The sequence below is a fragment of the Vanessa atalanta genome, chromosome 1, assembly GCF_905147765.1.
Source record: "Vanessa atalanta chromosome 1, ilVanAtal1.2, whole genome shotgun sequence".
In the NCBI taxonomy this organism is placed as follows: Eukaryota; Metazoa; Arthropoda; class Insecta; order Lepidoptera; family Nymphalidae; genus Vanessa; species Vanessa atalanta.
Genome location: NC_061871.1, coordinates 14,076,061 through 14,098,468, shown reverse-complemented (window position 1 = coordinate 14,098,468; position 22,408 = coordinate 14,076,061). Strand labels below are relative to the sequence as shown.

General features: G+C 32.0%; 1 protein-coding gene across 1 annotated transcript in view; it reads left to right on the top strand.

Annotated features, from left to right (window-relative positions):
- LOC125066521 (solute carrier organic anion transporter family member 4A1) overlaps window positions 1–22,408 on the top strand; it is a 70,359-nt gene that overhangs the window by 11,220 nt on the left and 36,731 nt on the right. Inside the window, exon 3 of the mRNA XM_047674626.1 lies at window positions 6,235–6,370. Within this exon, the coding sequence (XP_047530582.1) occupies window positions 6,235–6,370 (136 nt within the window). The remainder of the gene's footprint in view (window positions 1–6,234; window positions 6,371–22,408) is intronic.

The window sequence follows — 22,408 nt, the reverse complement described above, 5'->3', positions numbered from 1 at the left end:
TTAGTTACCTATAAGCTATTTATTTACAGGAAACAGTTATATTTTTTTTAAACATAAAGTATGTTTCACAATTCAGTATTTTTAACAGGCAAAAGTAGTGATCAAAAATTCTTTAAAGCGTCTATTGCTTTTTGCTTATCTGTGACCCGGTTGTTTATATACAGTAACGGGCTCCAGGAACCCTCAGTTTCCCGCGTGGGGTTGGATTGGTAGCGTGATTATACGCCGGTCGTCGCTCGACTCTAAACTTTTCACGTTAAGTTTATAACACTAATAGCTTGAGTTAAAAGTATGTTTTGAATAAGTGTTTTTTATTGTGTTCGAGTATTAATTGGATGTGCTGAAATGGTATTATTTATTTTTATTCAATAATTATAAAACAATAGTAAAATTTATTCACTAATATTTTTTGTTCCATATAAAGTCCTAAGAATCTTTATCAATGAAAACCTAAAAAGATTTAATGTAATTTAAGACATAACAGATAGAAGGTTTTGACTTAGTGTAACAAAATTCAATTAAAACTATATATACATAATTATGATTACCAAAATAAATTCTAAGTTACCTTGTAACATTCACCAACGATACGGTATGATAGAATTTTTTGTTAATAGTTTTAACAATAATTACATTGCACAAGAATATTTTATTTATTAATTAGTAATTATCATTACTATTGCGATTATTTCTGCATTAAAAAAAACAATATGAATCTATGCTAATATTATAAAAGTGGTAAAATTTGTTTGTTTGTGTATAGAGGGTAATTTTCTAAAGTAATGATCCAATAACCATTTTATTTTTACTGGTAGAAAGATAAATTATTTCTAAGGCTTAAATTATATTGTATCTATACATATAATAAAATTGGAGTGTCTGTTTGTAATATTAAAATAATCGCTTTTTACTGAATGCATGTGTATATACATGGTACATATACTAACATTTTTTTTTAAATATTTTTTGTCTATCTGTCTGTTTGTTCCGGTTAATCTCTGGAACGGCTGGACTGATTTTAACGGGACTTTCACTGGCAGATAGCTGATGCAATAAGGAGTAAATTAGGCTACAACAATATTTTTTTCATAAATTTAAACGCGCACGAAGTCGCGGGCACAGCTACTATTTTATAAATTGTACCCGTGCATATTAAATACCTAATAGATCAACATTTGTACACTGTTTTTTTTCTGTAATTTCCCTTCTAGATTATAATTATTTAGCTGACACTGAATTCCCTAATAATTACTATAAAGAAATATAAATCAATCATTGGTGTCAAGCCCATAATCACTATGTTTCGAAACCATAGACCTCATTGACCTTTTGTCAATCTATATTACAAATGGAGGTAAAGCTACAGAAAATGATTTCTGAAGCTAATAAAAAGCCGTTTACACTTTCTAATTATTATAATGGACTGGTATTATTTAGTTTTTTATTTTTCATATTATTATATAGGTAATATTTTATGCGTATGAGAAGTCGAAAGGTTATTTTTTTAAGTCATGTTTGAATTAATTTAAAACAATCAATATTTTCTAGCAATTTATATATTCTTAATATAATTATATACAATATTAATGTGGTATAAATATTAAATAATTTAGGACCATAGTTTTTGAAAAAAGACTATAACGCACATTGATCATACGTCTGAATATTCTTAATATGATATAATAAATATTTGATGCATAATGATATGTTTTCTGTTTCATTGAAAATGTACAATTAGAAAGAAACAAAAAATTACAAACGAAAAACTGGTATAAATAAAACCTTATGTTTGTATTTCGCGATCACATTTCAATCATGAATTTACAAATATATGTTAAATCAATGTAACGCTCCAACAGCTATCGCCGGTTACGTTTTTATACTCCTTTAATCACATAAAAATTCAATTAAAATTACTTATAAATCAACATATATTTTAAAACAGGTAATAATTCAATAATAAAAAATGCAATTATTATATATATATATTATTAATATATATTTATTAAACATAAAAAAAAATCCACATCGTATCGTCACAGAAATCAAGTATGTGCAAAATTCCAACTCAACTGATTGATTAATAAATAATCTGTTATAAGATTTTATCTGTAGAGCTATTAAATTTGTAAGAACAAATACGAGACTCACCGGAGAACAAGCATTAATTAGAGTAATCGTAACATCAGAAGTAAAAATATACTTTATTCAAGGGAGCTCTTACAAGCAATTTTATATCGTAATTTTAAAAATAATAAATAACGATACAAAAGTGCTAATTAATTTTAAAGGAACAGTCGGTTCGGAATCAATAAAAAACTTATTAGATGTCGACAAATTAATTAAAAAATTAAATAGGAATGTATATATATATATAAATATATATACATTAATATGTAATTTTTAAAGGATAAAATAAAATAACTGATACCATGTGAGACCGATGAACATACTAACAGGATAAGATCAAAACAGCTTATAAAAAGAAAATAGTTATCTGTTACAGACTAACTTTAGTATATTTACATATGAATTATTGGCATTAATACTTCAATTATATTAAATAAAGTTATTCTACAAATCATGATCGTGTTTGTCAGCCCTGCGGATATCGTTAAAGAATTAAACTAAAATCGGACAAACCTTACATTCCGGAGTTATATATGTTATAGAACTGTCTTTTTTACTAAAAAAAATAGTAAAAAATAAAAAGCCTGTAAATGTCCCACTACTGAGCTGAGGCTCTCCTGATGAGGGTAGTCTCCAACCCTTCTGATTCGGATCTTATTTACGCTCCAATGCGGATTTCCGTTATCCTTGCAATTTAAACGTCTTCATATTTATTATTTTATCTCCACATATTATAGAACAAAGTCACTTCCCGCCGTCTGTACGCTTAGATATTTTAAATTATGCCACGATGTTTTTGTAGTTTTTATTAATAAACAAACACAGTGATTCAAGAGTATATGTATAATACAGGTATATTATAGTAGATAAATGCTGAGAATTTCAACTTTCCAAGCCGTTTTTTTATGTTTGTTCTTTAAACTAAGAGTTGTAAATGGACCCTTAATTTACCCGCGTGAAGCCGGGACGGATAGCTAGTAGAATATAAAGAAGACATTATGTCAGGCAGTATCCTGCTACATTCTGATTAGTATTTATTAGCGTTCCTTTTAAATCAAAATCAGTCTGGAGTCAGCAACGAGGTATGTCAGGATGTGGTGGGCGAGCCAGATTACTGATCGTAATCATAGTGATTCATGTGGATATTTTTCACCATTCATGGATCGACCACAATGTCCATAATGTGCGTGACGGTTTATCGAATTGTTCGTAATTAATTAATTTTAAATCTATTTTTAAACGAAGCAGTTCAGTAAATCAAATCAAATAAAATATACTTTATTCAAGTAGGCTTTTACAAGCACTTTTGAATCGTCATTTAACAAATTAGTTCTATCTACTCTGTTTGTCAACCGATTTTCTTTTTTTTTTGTGTTTGAATCAGCTTTATTTTACAAGATCAGTACGGGGTAGTGGGATCTCGTTTCGTATAAATCTTAAATTTTTCACTGATATTACACTATTAATAGTATTTCATTTATGTGAAGGTCACAATGTGTCGTCCACCCCTGATATGAATCTTTTAATAATTGAAAGCTCTTACTTGTAATATTATCGTAATCATACGTAACTTAGTTCTTAATATAGTGAAGGTCAGATAGCCATCGCTTTGCGTAAAACCTGGAAATCGGATTAATCATTGATTATAATGGAAATGTGAAATTACATAGAAATATTTAAATACCAAATCATACCAATTTATTAAAGGGTTTGGTTTAAGTTTATCGTAGTTTTTTCCAGAATCTTCTACTACTACTAATGACATATTTCCGATTTGAAGAGGGGTTAGTCAGTGTATAGACACAAGGAACATTACGAGACGTGGAATTTCCCAAGTTGTGTGGCGCTTTGGAAATGGTTAAAATTTATATACTGTATATATAAATTTATATAGTAATATTAGCAACGATGTTTCCAACAGTCAAAATAAAACAAAATATTATTCCTTTAAGTATTATAATTCCTTTAAGTAAAGTCTTCATTTATCAGTATTAAATTAAACGTAATCAACCGGCTTGGAATGTAGATTCTACCTAGAAGAACTGTCAAGAAACGCAGTAGTTACTCTTTTCCACGAATTAATAAACAGCTTAACGATTTTTATCATCGATATAGGTATTTATCTCATTTTTAACATTAAATTTAAATTTATAATTCGCCACGTTACTTTTTTAAATAATTTCCATAAATTATGCAAAGATCCATCTACACAATGCCAAAAGTTATTCTTTTCCAGTCAAATCTAAACAAAGAATAAATTATGATAATAATACAAGTCATTCAAATTCAGTTTTAATTAAAACCGTGTAACTGATTAATGTTAAATATTAAAGACATATTTTGGTGTACTACTCGTGTGTAAGTGGCTTTAGTCGGTTCTTGTGGCTAGTACAATTTAAGTTAGTAAATTACGTGAGAGCTACTTCAATTCTTATAGCCGGACCCCTAACATTAGGCTTATTATGTTGGGCATTAAATCTTGAACCAAATAGAATGTGACAAAATTATTGGTTCCGGTGCTTTGTTAGTTTAATCCACTTTAGATCGGTGTCTCTTGTTAGCGACGGTGTTTCAAAACGTAGATAATGTCCTGTGTGGTAAGAATAAAATTTTAATATACATTTGATTTCCAAAAACAATGTTTCGTCATAAGCCATTATATGGTTATCTTGTAAATACTAATGTTCACGTTTAGAGTCTATCCCACCACGCTGTTTATCGTATCATGAAATTCTGCCGCATGATGGTTGTTTCCATTATTATTATTTTTTTTTGTTTGGACAACATCACATACATTACTCTGATCCCAATGTAAGTAGCTAAAGCACTTGTGTTATGGAAAATCAGAAGTAACGACGGGACCACAAACAGCCTGACCCGAGACCATATAGAAAACTAATGAACTTTTTCTACATCGACTCGGCCGGGAATCGAACCCAGGACCTCGGAGTGGCGTACCCATGAAAAACGGTGTACACACTACTCGACCACGAGGTTATTATGTAGAACATATTGATTTGAAAGGTTAGAGGTGTTTGCGTATTTGAACCTGGGTCATTGTGGTTCCCAAAAATTAGCTCCTATCAATTAATGATAACTTATATAGCAAAACTACTCGTGTTTCACCGGTTGGTCACTGTTTCTATCAAAATTAGCAGTATTCTTATGGATATATATAATATTGTTAAAAATTTACTGTGATGTCACCCTAAGTATACCACCTGTGTTAAAAACATCTGTATTAGTCATATATTGGAATATATTTGAACGCGCTTATCTTGGAATATACTACATCGATCTGGAGAAGTCCTTATGTTAGATAACCCAATTTATTCATATTGATTATGTACCATAACGCTACCCATCGTGGTAGAGCAGTAATGTTAACCGCGCTAAGCAACTAATTTTATGATACCTATATGGTATCTCTATAAAATATTTCTCCTACAAAATACTAATAGCTCGGCTTAGTCAATTGCCAATTTTGAAATTTCACGATTTTTTTTTTTGCTTAAAAATTTCTTTTTTTTGTAAAATTTTAAATAACTGTAAAATTTATTAGGTAAATTGTTACATTCCAGTTAGTAAAACAGTGATAATATCAATATGAGTTTTCTATTAAACAAAAAAATAATATGTTACTATTATATATACGAGTATGTGTAACTATTTGAAGTTTTTGTTTAAATTTGTTTTTGGTTGGGTTAGTTTACTCAGTTTTTTTATCATTACGATAAAAGGCTCATGTCATAAAAACATTGATAAATAAGGCCACACACACTAAATAAAAGATTATATTAAAGATAAAAAAGTGTGGACTTAGTATTTATTAACTTCTAGGCAGGTTATATAAAAAAATAATTGTTGTTTACTGACATACTCTGTAATTAAAATGGTGGAAAAGATTAACTACTGAGTTTCTTGCCGTTTTTCTCGGTAGAATATATTTTCCGAGCCGGTGTTAGCTTTAAATTTAATTCAACAGTGTAACCAGTCGATACAAAAGTTCATTTTTGAGTCTACTTGAATAAAGATTATTTTGTTATCGTAAAGTAGCTTAGTTTAGCTTTCTATATCATTTTAATGTAAATATGTTGTTATCAGAATGACAGAGATGGAGAATGGTCAGCGGAGCGCGATCTCCGTTGTGGCTGGGGAGTGCTGCGACCAGCATGGCTGCAGCGCTTTCGCACCGCTAAATGGGCGCTATTCTGGTTATGCTGGGCTGGAGCAATACAGGGTGAGTTCTAACTAGTGTTTTTTCAATATGAACAAACAGTTCAAAGTGCATAGGATTTTAGGGCTGGGTACAAATTCCGAGAAGACAAATAATAGCTTTGGGGTTTTCTGTCGAGAAATCTTCAGTAGCACCCTTTCACAGTTTTAAAATTGCACTCCCGCACCCGGCCTATAGTGCAGTCCTATCGGATTATCGACAATAGAGTATGCGTTCTTGCCGCACATACTTGTGCAATTTGTGCACCACAAGTCTGGTTATTGGCTCGCTGAAATAAGTTAGCCTTAGTTCGGGTTACAAAAGTGGTACCTTCTTAAAATAAGCTTTAGTGAAATGTGTAGATGTATAAAGGTTGTTCTTTGATCAGTTTCAAGGTAACACTAACACTGTCAAAGTAAAAATTTACAAATGGTATTATTTCAAGGTCATTTGCAAGAATTCAAAATATTTCGAATAAAGGATAAAATGCAGCCTTTTCTTATTTGAAGGCAGGCGATCAAATTTGCCTGATGGTAGTGATCACGTTGGCCTGTACACACAGGCAATATATTCACAAGCCACTCCTTATGTCAATGTGCCGCCAACAATGAAATATAAACATATTGTGTATTTTGTGCATTGTTGAATTAAATAAGTTTACTCAGCGTATAATTCTGAATACATTAACACAAACAGTGCTGTTTGACGATAGAATATCTGGTGAATTACCAATGTCTGTGGTACCATCCAGACGGACCTGTACTAATAACCTGGTAATATATATCGTTATTTAATTTCATATATGTATTAAAAAATATATTAACCGACTCCAAAAAAGAAGGTCCTCAATTCCGTTGTATGTTTTCATGTTTGTTACCTCAGAACTCATTTATGTACGGATTTGGAAAATTATTTTTTTGTTAGAGTACAAATTTAAATGGAAATTTGGAGAAACGATACAACCCTTAGGTACTTCGAGTTCAAGCGTGCTTCATACCAAATTTTGTCAAATTTCGTTAAGTGGTTAAGCCGTGAGGCAGAATTACTTACTCATTTATCATATCAGTGTAGATTTATATTCTCATAGTATTAATTGAAGTTGTTTAAATTGTATTTAATAAAACAGGCTTAAAATTAGCCGAGACGACTCGGTGATGACAGCACGTGAATATTAAACGAATATTGTCGTTCAAAATTGAGGCTGCTTAACGGCGAAGGAGAACCTTGAAGAAACCAGCATGACCTAGATGAAATTCTGAAAAAAGTGTATCCTACTAGCAACCTTTTTTTTTCTCGCTGGAACAACGCGTTACGCGCTTCCCCCACATGATGTTAGGTGGGGGGGGGGGGGGATGTGGGACTCGCCGGTGCCCTGGACGCCGAATGCGCCCAGGCACACCGGAATACCCATTAAAAAACCAGCGGTACCCTCTCCGTCTTTCGACGGGCGCCACGGGATCGCTTACGCATGCTACCGTGACGCCCTGACGGTCGGCCCGCCTGCGCGGGCCTCCTAGCTCTAGGGGTGGTTCCCGGGGTATCCTACTAGCAACTTAGTGGGACATTAACTGACTTACATTTTAATTAAAACTATGTCAATAATACACGATACTGGCGTGTTTGCTCACGACATCTAATAACCAATAATTCAATATCTTGTATCCATGAATGCGAAGTATAATTAGGGCATTGATTTTTTCACCTACATTATCGAAATCATAAGTTGTTATTCGCTTCACGCGTAGATAACTTCGTTATAATTGATAGTCACGGAACCCCTCGATTTAATAATAATATTTCACTTTATTGTGCACGATAGCATGTTTTGCATACGTGCTAGATAAAAATAGTTTTACATAGTAGTCAAAACACGTACGGTGTAACGTATATTGTTGTTATTATATTTAATTTTCTAAAATGACCTTATGCAGCGTTTCTCAAACTTTTTTTTGCCCCAGTTCCGTTACCGATGCTCTTCTCTGATATTACATACTTAGATATGAAATTAGTTTAAATTTTTAGGCTATATATGAAAATCTGTAAATGTTTGGGATATCGCTTATGTAAAATTAGTTTGATAACAAAATATCGAGCCGGGGGTTTCGAAGAAAACACTGCCGTATCTGTGACTGATACGAACACCGTGTACGAAAAAATTGTTATATAAAGAATATTTTCATAATAAGACTGTCAAATATTACATACAAATATTCTACTAATTTTATGTAATATTTGTCAAACATGAGCCGAGATGGCCCCGTGGTTAGAACGCATGCATCTTAACCGATGATTTCGGGTTCAAACCCAGGCAGGCACCACTGAAATTTCATGTGCTTTATTTGTGTTTATAATTCATCTCGTGCTCGGCGGTGAAGTAAAACATCGTGAGGAGACCTGCATGTGTCTAATTTCAACGAAATTCTGCCACATGTGTATTCCGCCAACCCGCCTTGGAGCAGCGTGGTGGAATATGCTCCAAACCTTCTCTTCAAAGGGAGGGGAGGCCTTTATCCCAGCAGTGGGATATTTATGGGCTGCTAATGTCAAACATGATACAGAAGTTAATATTAAGTGTTCAATTTGTTTCTCGATATATATTATACCCAATGTAAAACCCCCCTGTAGTAAGGTAGAGGATCAAGGCTAACTTATATATATTTTCATAGTAGGACAAGACACTTACTGCCAGCAATAAAGGCTAGTTATGTTTGTTATACTACACATTTAAAAAAAGAACACCAATCGTTTACTATATTTACATTTATTCCGTTTCATTATCTATTATAACAGTTTAAACTGTGAAAAAGTCATAGATACAGTCATAGTGGACAACTTACTTTTATAAATGCGTAAGCTTGTTTGAAACTCGAAAATCAAGTTATAAAGTAAGACTTTATAGGGTTCCGTACCCAAAGGGTAAAACGGGGCCCTCTTACTAAGACTCCGCTCTCCGTCAGTCTCTGTCCGACAGTCGCAAGGCTGTATCTACATACTGTCAGTTAAAAAATTGAAATTTTCACAGATGACGTATTTCTGTTGCCGCTGTAACAACGAATACTAAAAAAACAGAATAAAATTAATATTTATGGCGGCTCATATACAACAAACGTGATATTCTTACCGTTTATATAAATAATGATAATAAAATTGTAAAGATATTTAAAAAAATATCGTTCCATCGACTGTTATATATGTTATATTTTCTGTTTCTCATCTCTAGCCCGTCTGTCGACAAGATCAAGCTAACTTGATCAGGGTATAGCCACTAGAGAAACGAGGCAGTCAAACATTTAACATAATGTAGTAATCACTATATATATATATATTGGTGTTATACTTCGTAGATTTTTTTCTTTCTTTCTATTTAGTAATTGCAAATTTTATGTTACCTTATTAGATACTGGCTTCTTGTGTGTTTTGCGTGTAATGCTATCGTAACTGATTACAAAACTGCCTAACCGCCCGTACTGACTCTTTATGGATTCAATAAGGATTCCATATCATGCTTTATTTTGACCAATGAGAATCATTTGATAACTGATCTATTACACACGAATACATACTTCGAGTATTTTTTCACGCATTTTATAACTTTGCCTATGTATTAGAAAAACTATCAGTTCGATATTTTTTAGTATTGTATATCATTAAACCTTTAACTTATAATTGTATTCGATATTTGTAGCAACTTTATGAAAATTAAAATAATCATAAATAAATAAATAAATAAATATATATTGAAAGTTAAAAACATTACTCTGATCCCAATGTAAGTAGCTAAAGCACTTGTGTTATGGAAAATCAGAAGTAACGACGGTACTACAAACACCCAGACCCAAGACAACATAGAAAACTAATGAACTTTTTCTACATCAACTCGGCCGGGAATCGAGCCCAGGACCTCGGAGTGGCGTACCCATGAAAACCGGTGTACACACTACTCGACCACGGAGGTCGTCAAAATGAAAACTACTTAAATATAATGCTTAAAGTTGTATGATGCAATTTGTAAAATAATAATACGTAAAAAAACCATCTGCACCCCGAGCTATCCTCCCCTACAGCATAAAACGTTTACCGTAACAACAAAATACGGTAATTGTTGAATAAAAACGCGAACTACGCTGTGGGGCGAGTAACGAGATTTACAAGGTGATTTCCTCACCGAATTAACAAACAATGCAACTGTAAAGCGATGGCGGTTTTATCATTTCATTTATGGCTATTGACTACGACTCTATTTGTGATATACTTTAGTCTGTTATAATGAATAAGTATTCTGTGTCTTTTGTATCAATAAATGCCAATGTGGATTAAGGGCAATCATCGCAGGGATTAGAGTACGTAAAACACGATGAATATATATGTTACTGTAAAAGTTAGAATTAAGGTAAATCTCAAGACTTTTCAGTAAATCCTAAGATTTACCGATTATGAATGGTAAATGTCCATAAAACTTTGGGATTCGAACTTTTACCATCATTCGCTTGGTGAATCTTAAGATTTACATGTTAGGTTAGGTTGGAATGGTAAAAGTCCGAAAAAGTCGTCCCTTATAATAATAAATACTTACATTTACCAACTCATGTCGGTAAATTTTAGGTTTTACTGGAAAATCTTAAGATTTACCTTAGTTCGAGCTTTTACAGTAACATATACGCTAGAACCTCCTTAAACAAAGATAGGAAAAGTTGCTGTTGTATGCCGGTTTCTAAATATAATGTTTTAATCAGCGAGAGATATCTTGTTATTGATTTTAATTAAATTACTTAGTTGTTTTAAATGTAATTTCCTACAATTCTTATTTTTATAAGTTTTACTTTCCGTGTTATATATTACTAATTAATCTTTAAAAACCGCAAATCTATAATTATAGAATCGTTTATCTTTTGAGCTTCTACTAAATGAAGCTTCTTCAGATAGATACATTTTCTATAAAAAAAACCACCAACAAAAAATCCAGTGTAGTCCTGTTTTGTTACTCCGTAATTATAAATAAATATAATATATGGAGTAATAATTGTCGGTAGCGCTTCGACCGTGAAGAATAAATAAATATTTTAAAAAGATATTAATTGCGTCAATTAAAGTAATTGGCAATTAGTTAGAATATTAACGTAACGTTACATCCCAAGTACAAACGAAGTTTTTTACGAGCTTATCTTTGAAAATGACAAAGTATGTGTATTTATTTAATCGTTGAAGCTTATGAATTGTACGTCATTAATAAAAGAATGGTGTTAAACCAACGTAATCCCAGACAAAGTGATATTTACTTTTTGGTTATTATTTTTGCTTATTTATACGCATTTTAAGCACCGTTAAAATGGTACAAATAATCTTATATGATTATATATTGTTTTAGTTCCGAATATAAGTAGTAACAGCATGTATATGAGCCGCTACTAAGGTTTGAGGAGAACGTTTAGAGTTTATACGATAACGCTGCTCTATTGCGGGTTGCTGGATACACATGTGGCAAAATTTTATTTAAATTAGACAGCAGGCTACCTCGCGATGTTTTCCTTCACCGCCCAGCACAAGAATTATAAATCTTCTGGTTTTGATTCCGAAATCATTAGTTAAGATGCAAGCGGTTATACCACTAGGCTTTTGCATATTATGGCATTATGAATTCGAGTTCAAAAATTTTCAATTCGCTTCGGTCATTCAAAGCAAAACAATATACATTTATGTATGTATGTATATATGTATGTTCATAATGTATATTGTGTATTACTATAATTCATAAGCAGTATATTATTTATTCGCGATTCAAAATAATTGGTCCCCTTTCCACATTTATTTTCCAATCAGTCATCTGCCCAAAAGTTGCTTGGAAGAGAGCACTGTTTCAGCGATAAGATCGCCTGTTGCACTCATGCAACTTTTGTTTCACCTATATGTGTGTACGCGAGAGAAAAGTGGACTGTAGTTTTGGAAAAAAGGGGTTGTTACCTCAAAACTGGGCTCTGACTTATGAAGACACGTTCTTCTTGGGAGCGCTCCCTTGGTCTTCATACACTCGAAGAACAAAGCCAAAGTGATGGGTGATATTACAGGAAGGATAAGTCCGTTACACAAGCTAATTTCAAAAGCGCGGCGCATTCACAAAACACACGTTACCGCGGCTCACACCAGAAGGGAAGAGAAAAAGGAAGTACGTCATACGTCAAATCATTCCATAGACAAATATTGACGTTTTAACGTACGCATAAACCTAAATACGCTACAATGTGAAAAATAGTTTTAATTATTGATACAATTTAAGAATAAATAAAATAAAGTATTTTACGATTTCACTTTATCAAGTCTAATTCAAGTTGCATTTCAATGTAGAAGCATCACACTTATACTCTATTCCAACCATAAGAGGATAAAAACCAAATAAATAACATTTTACACCAAATTGACGCGATATCATTGGTCGAGAACTTGATTAATTTATGATATTCACTGTAGATCTGCGTAGGCGTACGAATGGCGTTTTGAACGGAGACGAAACTGTTATCGGAATTTTGGAAGTAAAATTAAAGTGGAAATAAGTAGCTAAGTGTAATAGTTGTGTATTATAAGTAGAGACATATTAATCAAGAACTGTGAGTACATGCACATTATAGCTGAGTTATTAGCAAATCGCATGAAATACGACAGAAATTTACATTAATAAATTCATATATAGATTTAAGTTGACAGAGGGTACTATGTACCTACCAATAAAATCGAGAAGACAAATTGGTAACCTAATTGCTTACAATATCAATAATTATTTTATGCCTAATGTTACCAAGGATCATATGCATAATAAAAATAACAATTTAATTTATATTAACACTGATAAAAGTAATTTAAATTGAATTTTAAGACAAAAGAGATAGTCTCTGGCTCAAGTATTATTAATACTAATATTAATTTACCTAATAGTAATTTAACCTTGGATAAATTCCTAAATCTTAAAATTAGAAATAATCAAAACAATAATAATAGTAAACTTGTAAACCTGGTGCACCAAAACATTCAAGGAATGACAGGAAAAGATTTAGAAATTGAGTTATTCATAAACAGTAATGCCATTGATATTTTATGTATAACAGAACATTGGCTTGTAAATTATCAGTTTATGTTTAACTTTAGTGGTCACCAGATGGCTAGTATGTTCAATAGAAAAAAAGCTATACGTGGTGGCTCATTAATACTTATTAACAAAAATCTAAAATTTAAAGAACGTAAGGATGTTGTGAGCCTTTCTATTGAGCAGACTATTGAAATAGCCTGTGCAGAGCTTGAGCATGTCATTGTTGTATGCGTATACAGACCTCCTAGCGGGTTATATGAAGCATTTGAGAAAATATTGGAAAGTGCATTATTGAAATTATCTGGATCAAGTAAATATATTTTTATTTGTGGTGACTTCAACATAAATTTATTAGAAAACTGTAGCACAAGTATTAGATTCAGATCATTATTATATTCATATAACCTCATTAACTTATTCTTAGAGCCAACTAGAATCACTGAATCCACTGGAACATGTATTGACAACATATTTACCAACTGTGTACCTAATCATAAATGTATTATAAATATGTTAAGTTCTGATCATTGTGGACAGTTGGCTTCATTTAATTCGCAAATAAATAACAATGCTAAGGATTTAAAACAGACATTTGTTCCAATCAATTTGTATCGAATTGAGAAGTTCAGAAGTAATATCATGGCAAAGCTCTCATATTTACAATTAAATGATAATTCTAATGAGCTTTATAACAATTTTTTTAAATTAATTAAAACAGAATTTAATGCCATATTTACTTCCAAGACAGTCTATTCTAGGAATTTTCTTAAATTTAATGATTGGGCGACTGTCGGAATTCACAAGAGTAGGCAGAGGTTGTATGAACTTTATAGTGAAAGATCATACAACCGGTCTTTTTCATTTATCAGTTATGTTAGTGCCTACTCTAAACTATTCAAACGTGTATGTCATACAGCTAAATCATTGCATATAAAAAAAAAAATTATTGAGGCACCTGATAAAATTAAAATGACATGGAAAATTATTAATTGTGAAACTGGAAGAGTCAAAAATAACATCTCCGACTTTAGCTTATCTATTGACAACAATTTATTTTCCTCAGATCGGGATGTTGCAACTGTTTTTGAAAATTTTTTTGCTGACATTCCATTTTCGACAACTAACTCATTAAATTCCTCTCCTACCGTTGCTGAATCATTATTAAAAAACCATGTGGAAGAATGTAATATTAGCTTTAAATTTAATACAGTAAGTGTAAGTGATGTAATAAGTTCCTTCAGATCACTAGATATTAAGAAAACGGCCGATCTGTGGGGGATCTCTGTCAAGGTAGTCAATTCAATAATTGATGTAATCGCACCCTACCTTGTCACTATATTTAATAAATGTGTCCTTAGTGGCGTGTTTCCTGACCTCATGAAACATAGTAGAGTATTACCAATATTTAAATCAGGTAGTACATCAGACCCCAACAACTATAGGCCCATCTCTGTACTACCAACTCTTAGCAAGATCTTTGAAAAGTTATTACTAAATCAAATGCTAGTACATTTTAACAATAACAAGTTGCTACACAAGAAACAATTTGGATTTACAAGGGGTCGCTCGACAACTGACGCTGGTGTTGAGCTCGTTAAAAATATTTACAGGGCCTGGGAGGAGTCACAGGATGCCTTAGGGATATTTTGTGATTTATCTAAGGCCTTTGATTGTGTGCAACACGAAACTTTGGTCAGGAAGCTACGTCATTATGGAATTAGGGACACTGCACTCAGTCTTCTGATTTCGTATCTGAGCAATCGCATTCAGAGGGTTGATGTAAATGGAAAGAGATCTCCCGGGTCTCCAGTTACTGTGGGGGTCCCTCAAGGATCAATTCTTGGACCATTTCTCTTCCTTGTTTATATAAATGACCTGCCACATCTCCTAGGTGATAAACTCGAGATAGTATTGTTTGCTGATGATACTTCTTTAATTTTTAAAATAAAAAGACGTCTTTCAATATATGACGATGTGAACAATACTCTCTCTGAAATAGTAAATTGGTTTAGTGTTAATAATTTAATGTTAAATAGTAAAAAGACTAAATGTATTAAATTCACTACTCCCAATGTAAGATGTGTCAAAACGAGTGTACGTTTAAACGGGGAAGCATTAGATGTTTTAGAATCAACAGAGTTCCTTGGTATGACAATAGACTCTAAGCTCCAATGGGGCCCCCATATAAATAAATTGGCGAATAGACTTAGCTCTGCAGCCTATGCGGTAAAAAAAATTAGACTTTTGACTGATGTGGATACGGCACGCCTTGTGTACTTCAGTTATTTCCATAGTATAATGTCGTATGGCATCCTACTCTGGGGTAATGCAGCTGACATTAATACTATTTTTGTACTGCAGAAGAGGGCTATTCGTGCAATTTATAACCTGGTCCCAAAAGATTCGTTAAGAGGTAAATTTAAAGAAATTAAAATAATGACTGTCGCTTCTCAATTTGTTTTTGATAATGTTATGTATGTACGCAAAAACATAAATGATTTTCCCAGAAATTGTGACGTACATTCTATTAACACTAGGAACAAGAATAAACTTGTTACTCCAAGTACCCGATTACACAGGGTTAGTAACTCTTTTTTGGGGCAATGTATACGTTTTTACAACAGGATCCCAGAAAACGTTCAAAATTATTCAATTATAAAATTCAAAAGAGTCGTTAAAGAGCGTTTGTGTGCTAAAGGATATTACAACACTAATGACTTTTTAGTTGACTGCACACCTTGGGAATGAAATGATCGCCTCCAGGCTGTTTCAAACAACTAATATATACTTATCATTGTACCTACATGGAAAATGGTTAAAAAAAAATGAAAAAAAATATATCCCGCTGAGTTTCTTTCGCCGGTTCTTCTCAGGTCCGAGGTGCTAAATTCCGAACCGGTGGTAGATTTTTGACAATCAATAAGCAAGTGCAAACACTTCTATATTGAATAAAGATTTTTGACTTTGACTTTGACTTTTGACGCCAATCTAAGGTTTGTTTATCTTTATTCCTGCTTCCATTGGAATAAGCTATCCTTATTGATGGCGAAATCTTTCCATCGTTTAAACTCAAATTGAACAGGGATGTAAAATGCATTCGATTCCGTTAGCTTGAATTTTCTTATCTATTAATCTAAATTCATTCATTAATTCAGGAACTCAAATAATAATTAACCGTACTCCAATGAATAAACACGGTACACTTAATGTAGTGTTCAGTGTAATTTCCCTCGAGGTCGAGTAACGAGTGCTATGAACGCAAGCTGTTAGCAACGAAATAATCCCGATTATCGTTTATTAAAAATCACGATTCGAAAAAGGACCAAGTTTTTCGACTCTTCTTTCCGGGTTTCAAAATTTCTTATAACCCGCCGTCGTGCATAAGGGTAAGGTCTAAATGTTTTCGGTATAAAATATACCGTAAATAAATGTTGTAAAACTTAACTGAACTTAACATATAACTTTTTATTTTAAATGTTCTATTTAATCATTTTTTATTATCTACTAATAACAGCTTAAAACAATTATTAGATGTAAGATTCATTTAATATATTTTTTCTAAATTTCTATTTCATTTATGAACGTAGCATACCAGTTTTTCCTTTTTTATAGCTATGCAGTCCCCAACTTAATAGTAAATGGTGACCACTGCCTATAGATATTGGGGCCGTAAGAAATTTCAACCATTTACATCGCCAATGCGGCACCAATATTGGCAACTGAGATGTTATGTCCCTTGTGCCTGAAGTTACACTAAGTTATACTTTTAACGGAACACAACAATACATAGTATTGTTATTTAGCGGTAAAATATGTAATGAGTTGGTGGTAACACAGTTGGACATAGTTTGGCAACAAAAAGTAGGTATTGGTAATATTTTGCTCAGAATCGTATTTGATGAGGTGACGTATGTTTATGTTATTATATCATTATAACAGGCCAATTATTACCTAGTACAGTCGCTTGATAGTACCAAAAGATTCATTTACGACTAAGTTTCTTAATATATTGACAGATATAATACTATTAAATACCTATTAATAATAACTACCTATTAATAATACCTATTAAAGGATGAGCTGGCTGAACCTGCGGCTTTACAAAATTAATACAAATAATAAATAATACCAAATTAATAAAACTTTAACAATAACACACAAAGCTTCAGCCCATTTCCCCCCTCTAAGGGTAAATGAAAAATAGTAGTTTATATCCGTCCTCGGGTCTCGTACTATCCGCAATGCAAATTTCATTTAAATCGGTTCAGTGGTTTAAGGGTGAAGAGGTAACAGAAAGAGTTACTTTCGCATTTATAATATTAGTATAGATTTCGTTATTGTGATCTAATAAAACCTTACGTATGTTCTGTATGTGCTATCTTGTTGTTTTACTTGTAATAGCACGGTCGCCAGAATGCATCTAAGATTCTCATGAAAATTTCACATACGCCAAAAAATTACAAATTAATCTGAACCGTAACAAAAAAATTGCATGAAAGAAGTAAACGTAAAATGCTTTATTCCATGAGAAGACTGCGTCCACAGCACACTTTGTAGTACCTAATAATTTCCCGCGGGATATCCTGGAATCTAGGCTTTACAGTAAAGCGGCTTTAATTTTACAATCTGTCCCAGAGTTCGCGAAAATTATGGCATAAAAGTAAAAAGTAAAATAACTTTAGTGCTCGTAATTTCATTACAAAAAAGTAGGTTTAAACTGGATCGAAAATGATCCACTGGTCTCCTGATGTGATTTTCTGATTAGAGACATTCAGAGCGTAATTCTATTCGTTACTGAAAGATGGCGGACGCATCTTGAATTTTCTCTCAACATACATGAGATTTATGATAATTTCCTTAACTGCAGCTCAGAGAATGAATTGCATATTCAAATAAATCAAGTATTTTATTGTTGTGTTTATATATTTGTTAATAAGTAACAAGGAACAATAACAATGTATCGTATATTATTTATGTACAACATAGAGATATTTACTCACTTCACAACTTAAACTTATGAATAATGTCAGATTTGTTGACATCGTAATGGCGAAATAAACAATTTCATCTATATAAATTAAATTACATATTATGACACAAATTCAAATAATATTTACCTATAGTAACATTAACAGTAACATTTCATGGAAGTTAATTTAGACAGGTTCTATTCGAAATCGAATTCGACTGTTAATCTAAAATAATATCACAGACACAGAATAATAGTTTTCTATTAATAAATCTCTTTGTCACAAAGAAAAATCGCGGCGAAGACGCGGATGGTAGCTTAGTTATTTTAAATGTTATTTTCGAGAATTCATGACCTTATAATATTTACCTTGCGATTGAGGTTTTCTAATTAATCGTAAACTAGCGTCAAACCATATGTATGGATCTGTTTTATTGATTTTTCTATTATTTTTTAACTTGTACGAGAGAAAACTTCTTCAAACTGTAGCATTGTATAAAAAGAGCCACCAGTAAAATGACAAATGCCTTTGTCAGTTTTTGCCAGTATACGGAACCGCCAACGAAAACACAGGAGAAAGATAATATTACGATATTAGTAGTAACCTAATATTTGAAATTTACCAAATATATGCTCAACCATTGCAAATCAACAAGGAAGTAGCTACAATAGTGCCTTAATTTTTAATTTTTGTATGTAGAATAAATTTACATAAAAAAAGAATAGATTTATAGCTGCAATGAAAAATAGTATAACCATGTCGAAATATCTGGCAGTGCAGCTTCTTCGTATTAAATTCTAACTTGACACTTCTATAATATCTATAACACTGGTGGTAAAGTCGCCATAAATCTTACTTAAGTTGGAACAGAGTTATGGCCGCCAACAGGTGTAGGCGACTTGTCCAATTGTTCTATCGCTGCACTGACATTTCGCTTGCTATTTGTAACTGAATCTGAATTGGAAACTTACACCAAACGCACAAAGTCTATAGTATAATCGGACGGACAAAAAACTGACTCCAAATAGGACGAAAGGGGGTTACATGTTCGAAAACAGAATAAGTCTTATTCGAATACTTACAGGCACATTTACAATTGAATGACATATACTTCGTATTATTACCAAATAAACAATATTCAGTAGTTCTTCTCATCCAATAATTAAATCACGTAAGTCTGATTTATTACAATAAAATTTATCTAACTTGCATGAAAGTCAATGAAAGCTAACTTTGCTTTTTTCTCCAATACCAGATTTATATTTAAAGTATCCGCAGGGTTCATATAAAAAACTGACACTTTTGAGTTAATTTATTGTCACAACAATGAATACCAAATTATTGGATAGCAATCCGAATTATATATAAAGTATGGAATGAATACGAAGTGGGAATAGGTTAATTGACTATCTAGTTTTGCTTAAATACAGACTTTTTCAAAGTCGTTACTTCGCCTTACTGGTTGAGTATAAGAAGACGAGAAAGGAAACGTTATATGAAAAATATATTGGTACTAGTTAGTTATACAGAAAATATAATAATATAAAGAACATACAAAAAATGACGTCAATTCAAATATATTTATTCAACACTAACGACCCAATCCAGCTTCGCATGTATGGTCGCAATTTATTTATAAAGATATAGATGTGGTATAGAAATAATTTACACCCATATAGCGCTCCGTAATAATGTAGCTTTATACCAGCAAAAAATGATCCACTGATCATTTCCACAGTTCCAGAGATTACCTCGGCATACAAACAAACAAATTTTCACTCTTTATAGAAGAACAGTTTTAAGAAACTCAGCGGGACTTTTTGTTATCGATAAGTTTGTTTACAATGTGAAATTATTTATTTTTAAAATGTCTTAGAGGATATCGTTTTATTCCTAAGTCGTGCATGAAGTCGTTAATCACATGATAACGTTTAGCAAAAACGACGGTTGCCCTGTTTTTTAAACATGCAATAGAAAAACATAATTTTTTTCTGAAAGAAATAAAAAAATCTTGAAATTGAATTGAATGCAATTGTCCAAAGTTCGCTGGTTAGTTCTCTACTTATTTATAAAGGGAACTGGCCAAAAAATTAATTAAATACAGAATACAGTAAACAGTTCTAATGGTACAAAGTAAATAGCTTCTTTTTACTTTGTATCATTAGAACTCCAAAGTATTCAGCAAATAATGAAAAAAACAGTGCATCCAAGATTACTTCCCAAATGTAGGTTACTTTCAAAAGCAGACAAGAAATATGTCACGCAAAAATATCTGTAGCTATAATACTTGATACTTTATTGGAAAGGAACACAAAATTACTGTTGAACGAGAGCATGTTACAAGTATTAATTATAACAAATATAACTATACGTATATACATGTAATACACGATAAATAATATAGGTACATATTCTACCACTAGTCAGCATTATTTAGTAATGTTAGTACAGGCAGAGGGACAGAACAAATTAGTAACCAATTTGGGTGGCATTGGCGATTTAAGTAATGATTAAAATATAGTGACTACTTACCATCAGGCCCATTGACTTGACCCCCCCTACCTATGACATTAAAGAGAACGACATATACTCAAATGTTTATATACTCAATTGTTTTAGTAGATGTATTTGCGTATTTCCTAGTGCAAAAACTATTAAAATGGTTGTAGAAATTTCATTCAGTTTTGACTTTTGATTCGACTATGGTGAGGGTCCATACTCCATATGTATATCAATGCGAGATCTTCAATTTTCATTTCACATTCAAATTTGTCGCATATTTTTAGTATTAAAGCGAACAAATGACGCCATAGATTATATCTTTTTTTAAATTATGCCTTTGTTCAACTGCTCGCGATTCGTCTTAAGGGCGCAACTCCCAATAAACGATGACGAAATAATTACATTTATATGTCATGTCGATAATATATAAATAGACAAACCTGCAAAGATCGTATATGATTGATGATCGTATGTTTTTATATGGCAACTTTATCCATATCAGTTCGAATTTCGAAAAAACGCAGTCAAAATAACTTCGTATGATTTCCCTTATATCTAAAGATGTCTGCTAGAAATAAAACAAATTCTGTATAAATTTACTAAACCATTCTAAAGGGTGCGAGGACAATAAATATCGTAGACGACAGAACATGTATAAGGCAATTGAGCAAAAATGAAATTTCGGTCCCACCGCGCCACAAATCATCAGCTTATAAAATTAAACGCAGCTCGCGCCACCGAATGATAGCTCAGTAAGGCTACCTACCCATCGTATGATATAGTAAGCTTTTAAATGCAACTTCCTTCAGAGCGGTGAGTATATATTTTCTCTATTATTTGACTGCAATATTCTTAAATCTTAATTCTTATATAATGTGTTATAGTGATGTAATTATGTTTGTTAAAATATTAATATTTTGTACATATTATGACGAACATATTATTAGTACTTGGAACAAGAATAAACTAGTTACGAATGTTAAATGACTACTGTTAATTCTCACCACAAGGGTACATAAGCCAAAAAAATTTTTGACATCGAATGGAGGCGTTATCATTGATCGAGAGTTAGAATCATCTATGATATCCATTATGGTTATCGGAGCTTAGGAAGTAAAATTAAAGTGCATATAAGTAGTTTAGTGGAATAGTATTATAAATAAAGATAAATTAATATATGTACATTAATACAAGTTCTTTTAGTTCACAATATAGCTGAACTATTAGAACATCGCGTGGCAATAAATTAGTTTGTCACTATTCCTTCTTCCATTGGAATAGACTATACACAGTGTTAATAATTCTTTTGTTGGGCACTGTATGTACGATTTTGATCAATAACAGGATCGTAGAAAACCTTCAAAATTATACAAAAGAAATTTTTTAAAATCGGTAAGTACTTGCAAGATTTTATTTGGAAAATAGTTTGAAAAAATTATCTTTAAAAAAAATCGCTATATATTTTATAACGAAGTGATGGGCAATGATTATTTAATTAAAAGCTATCGCTTCGCT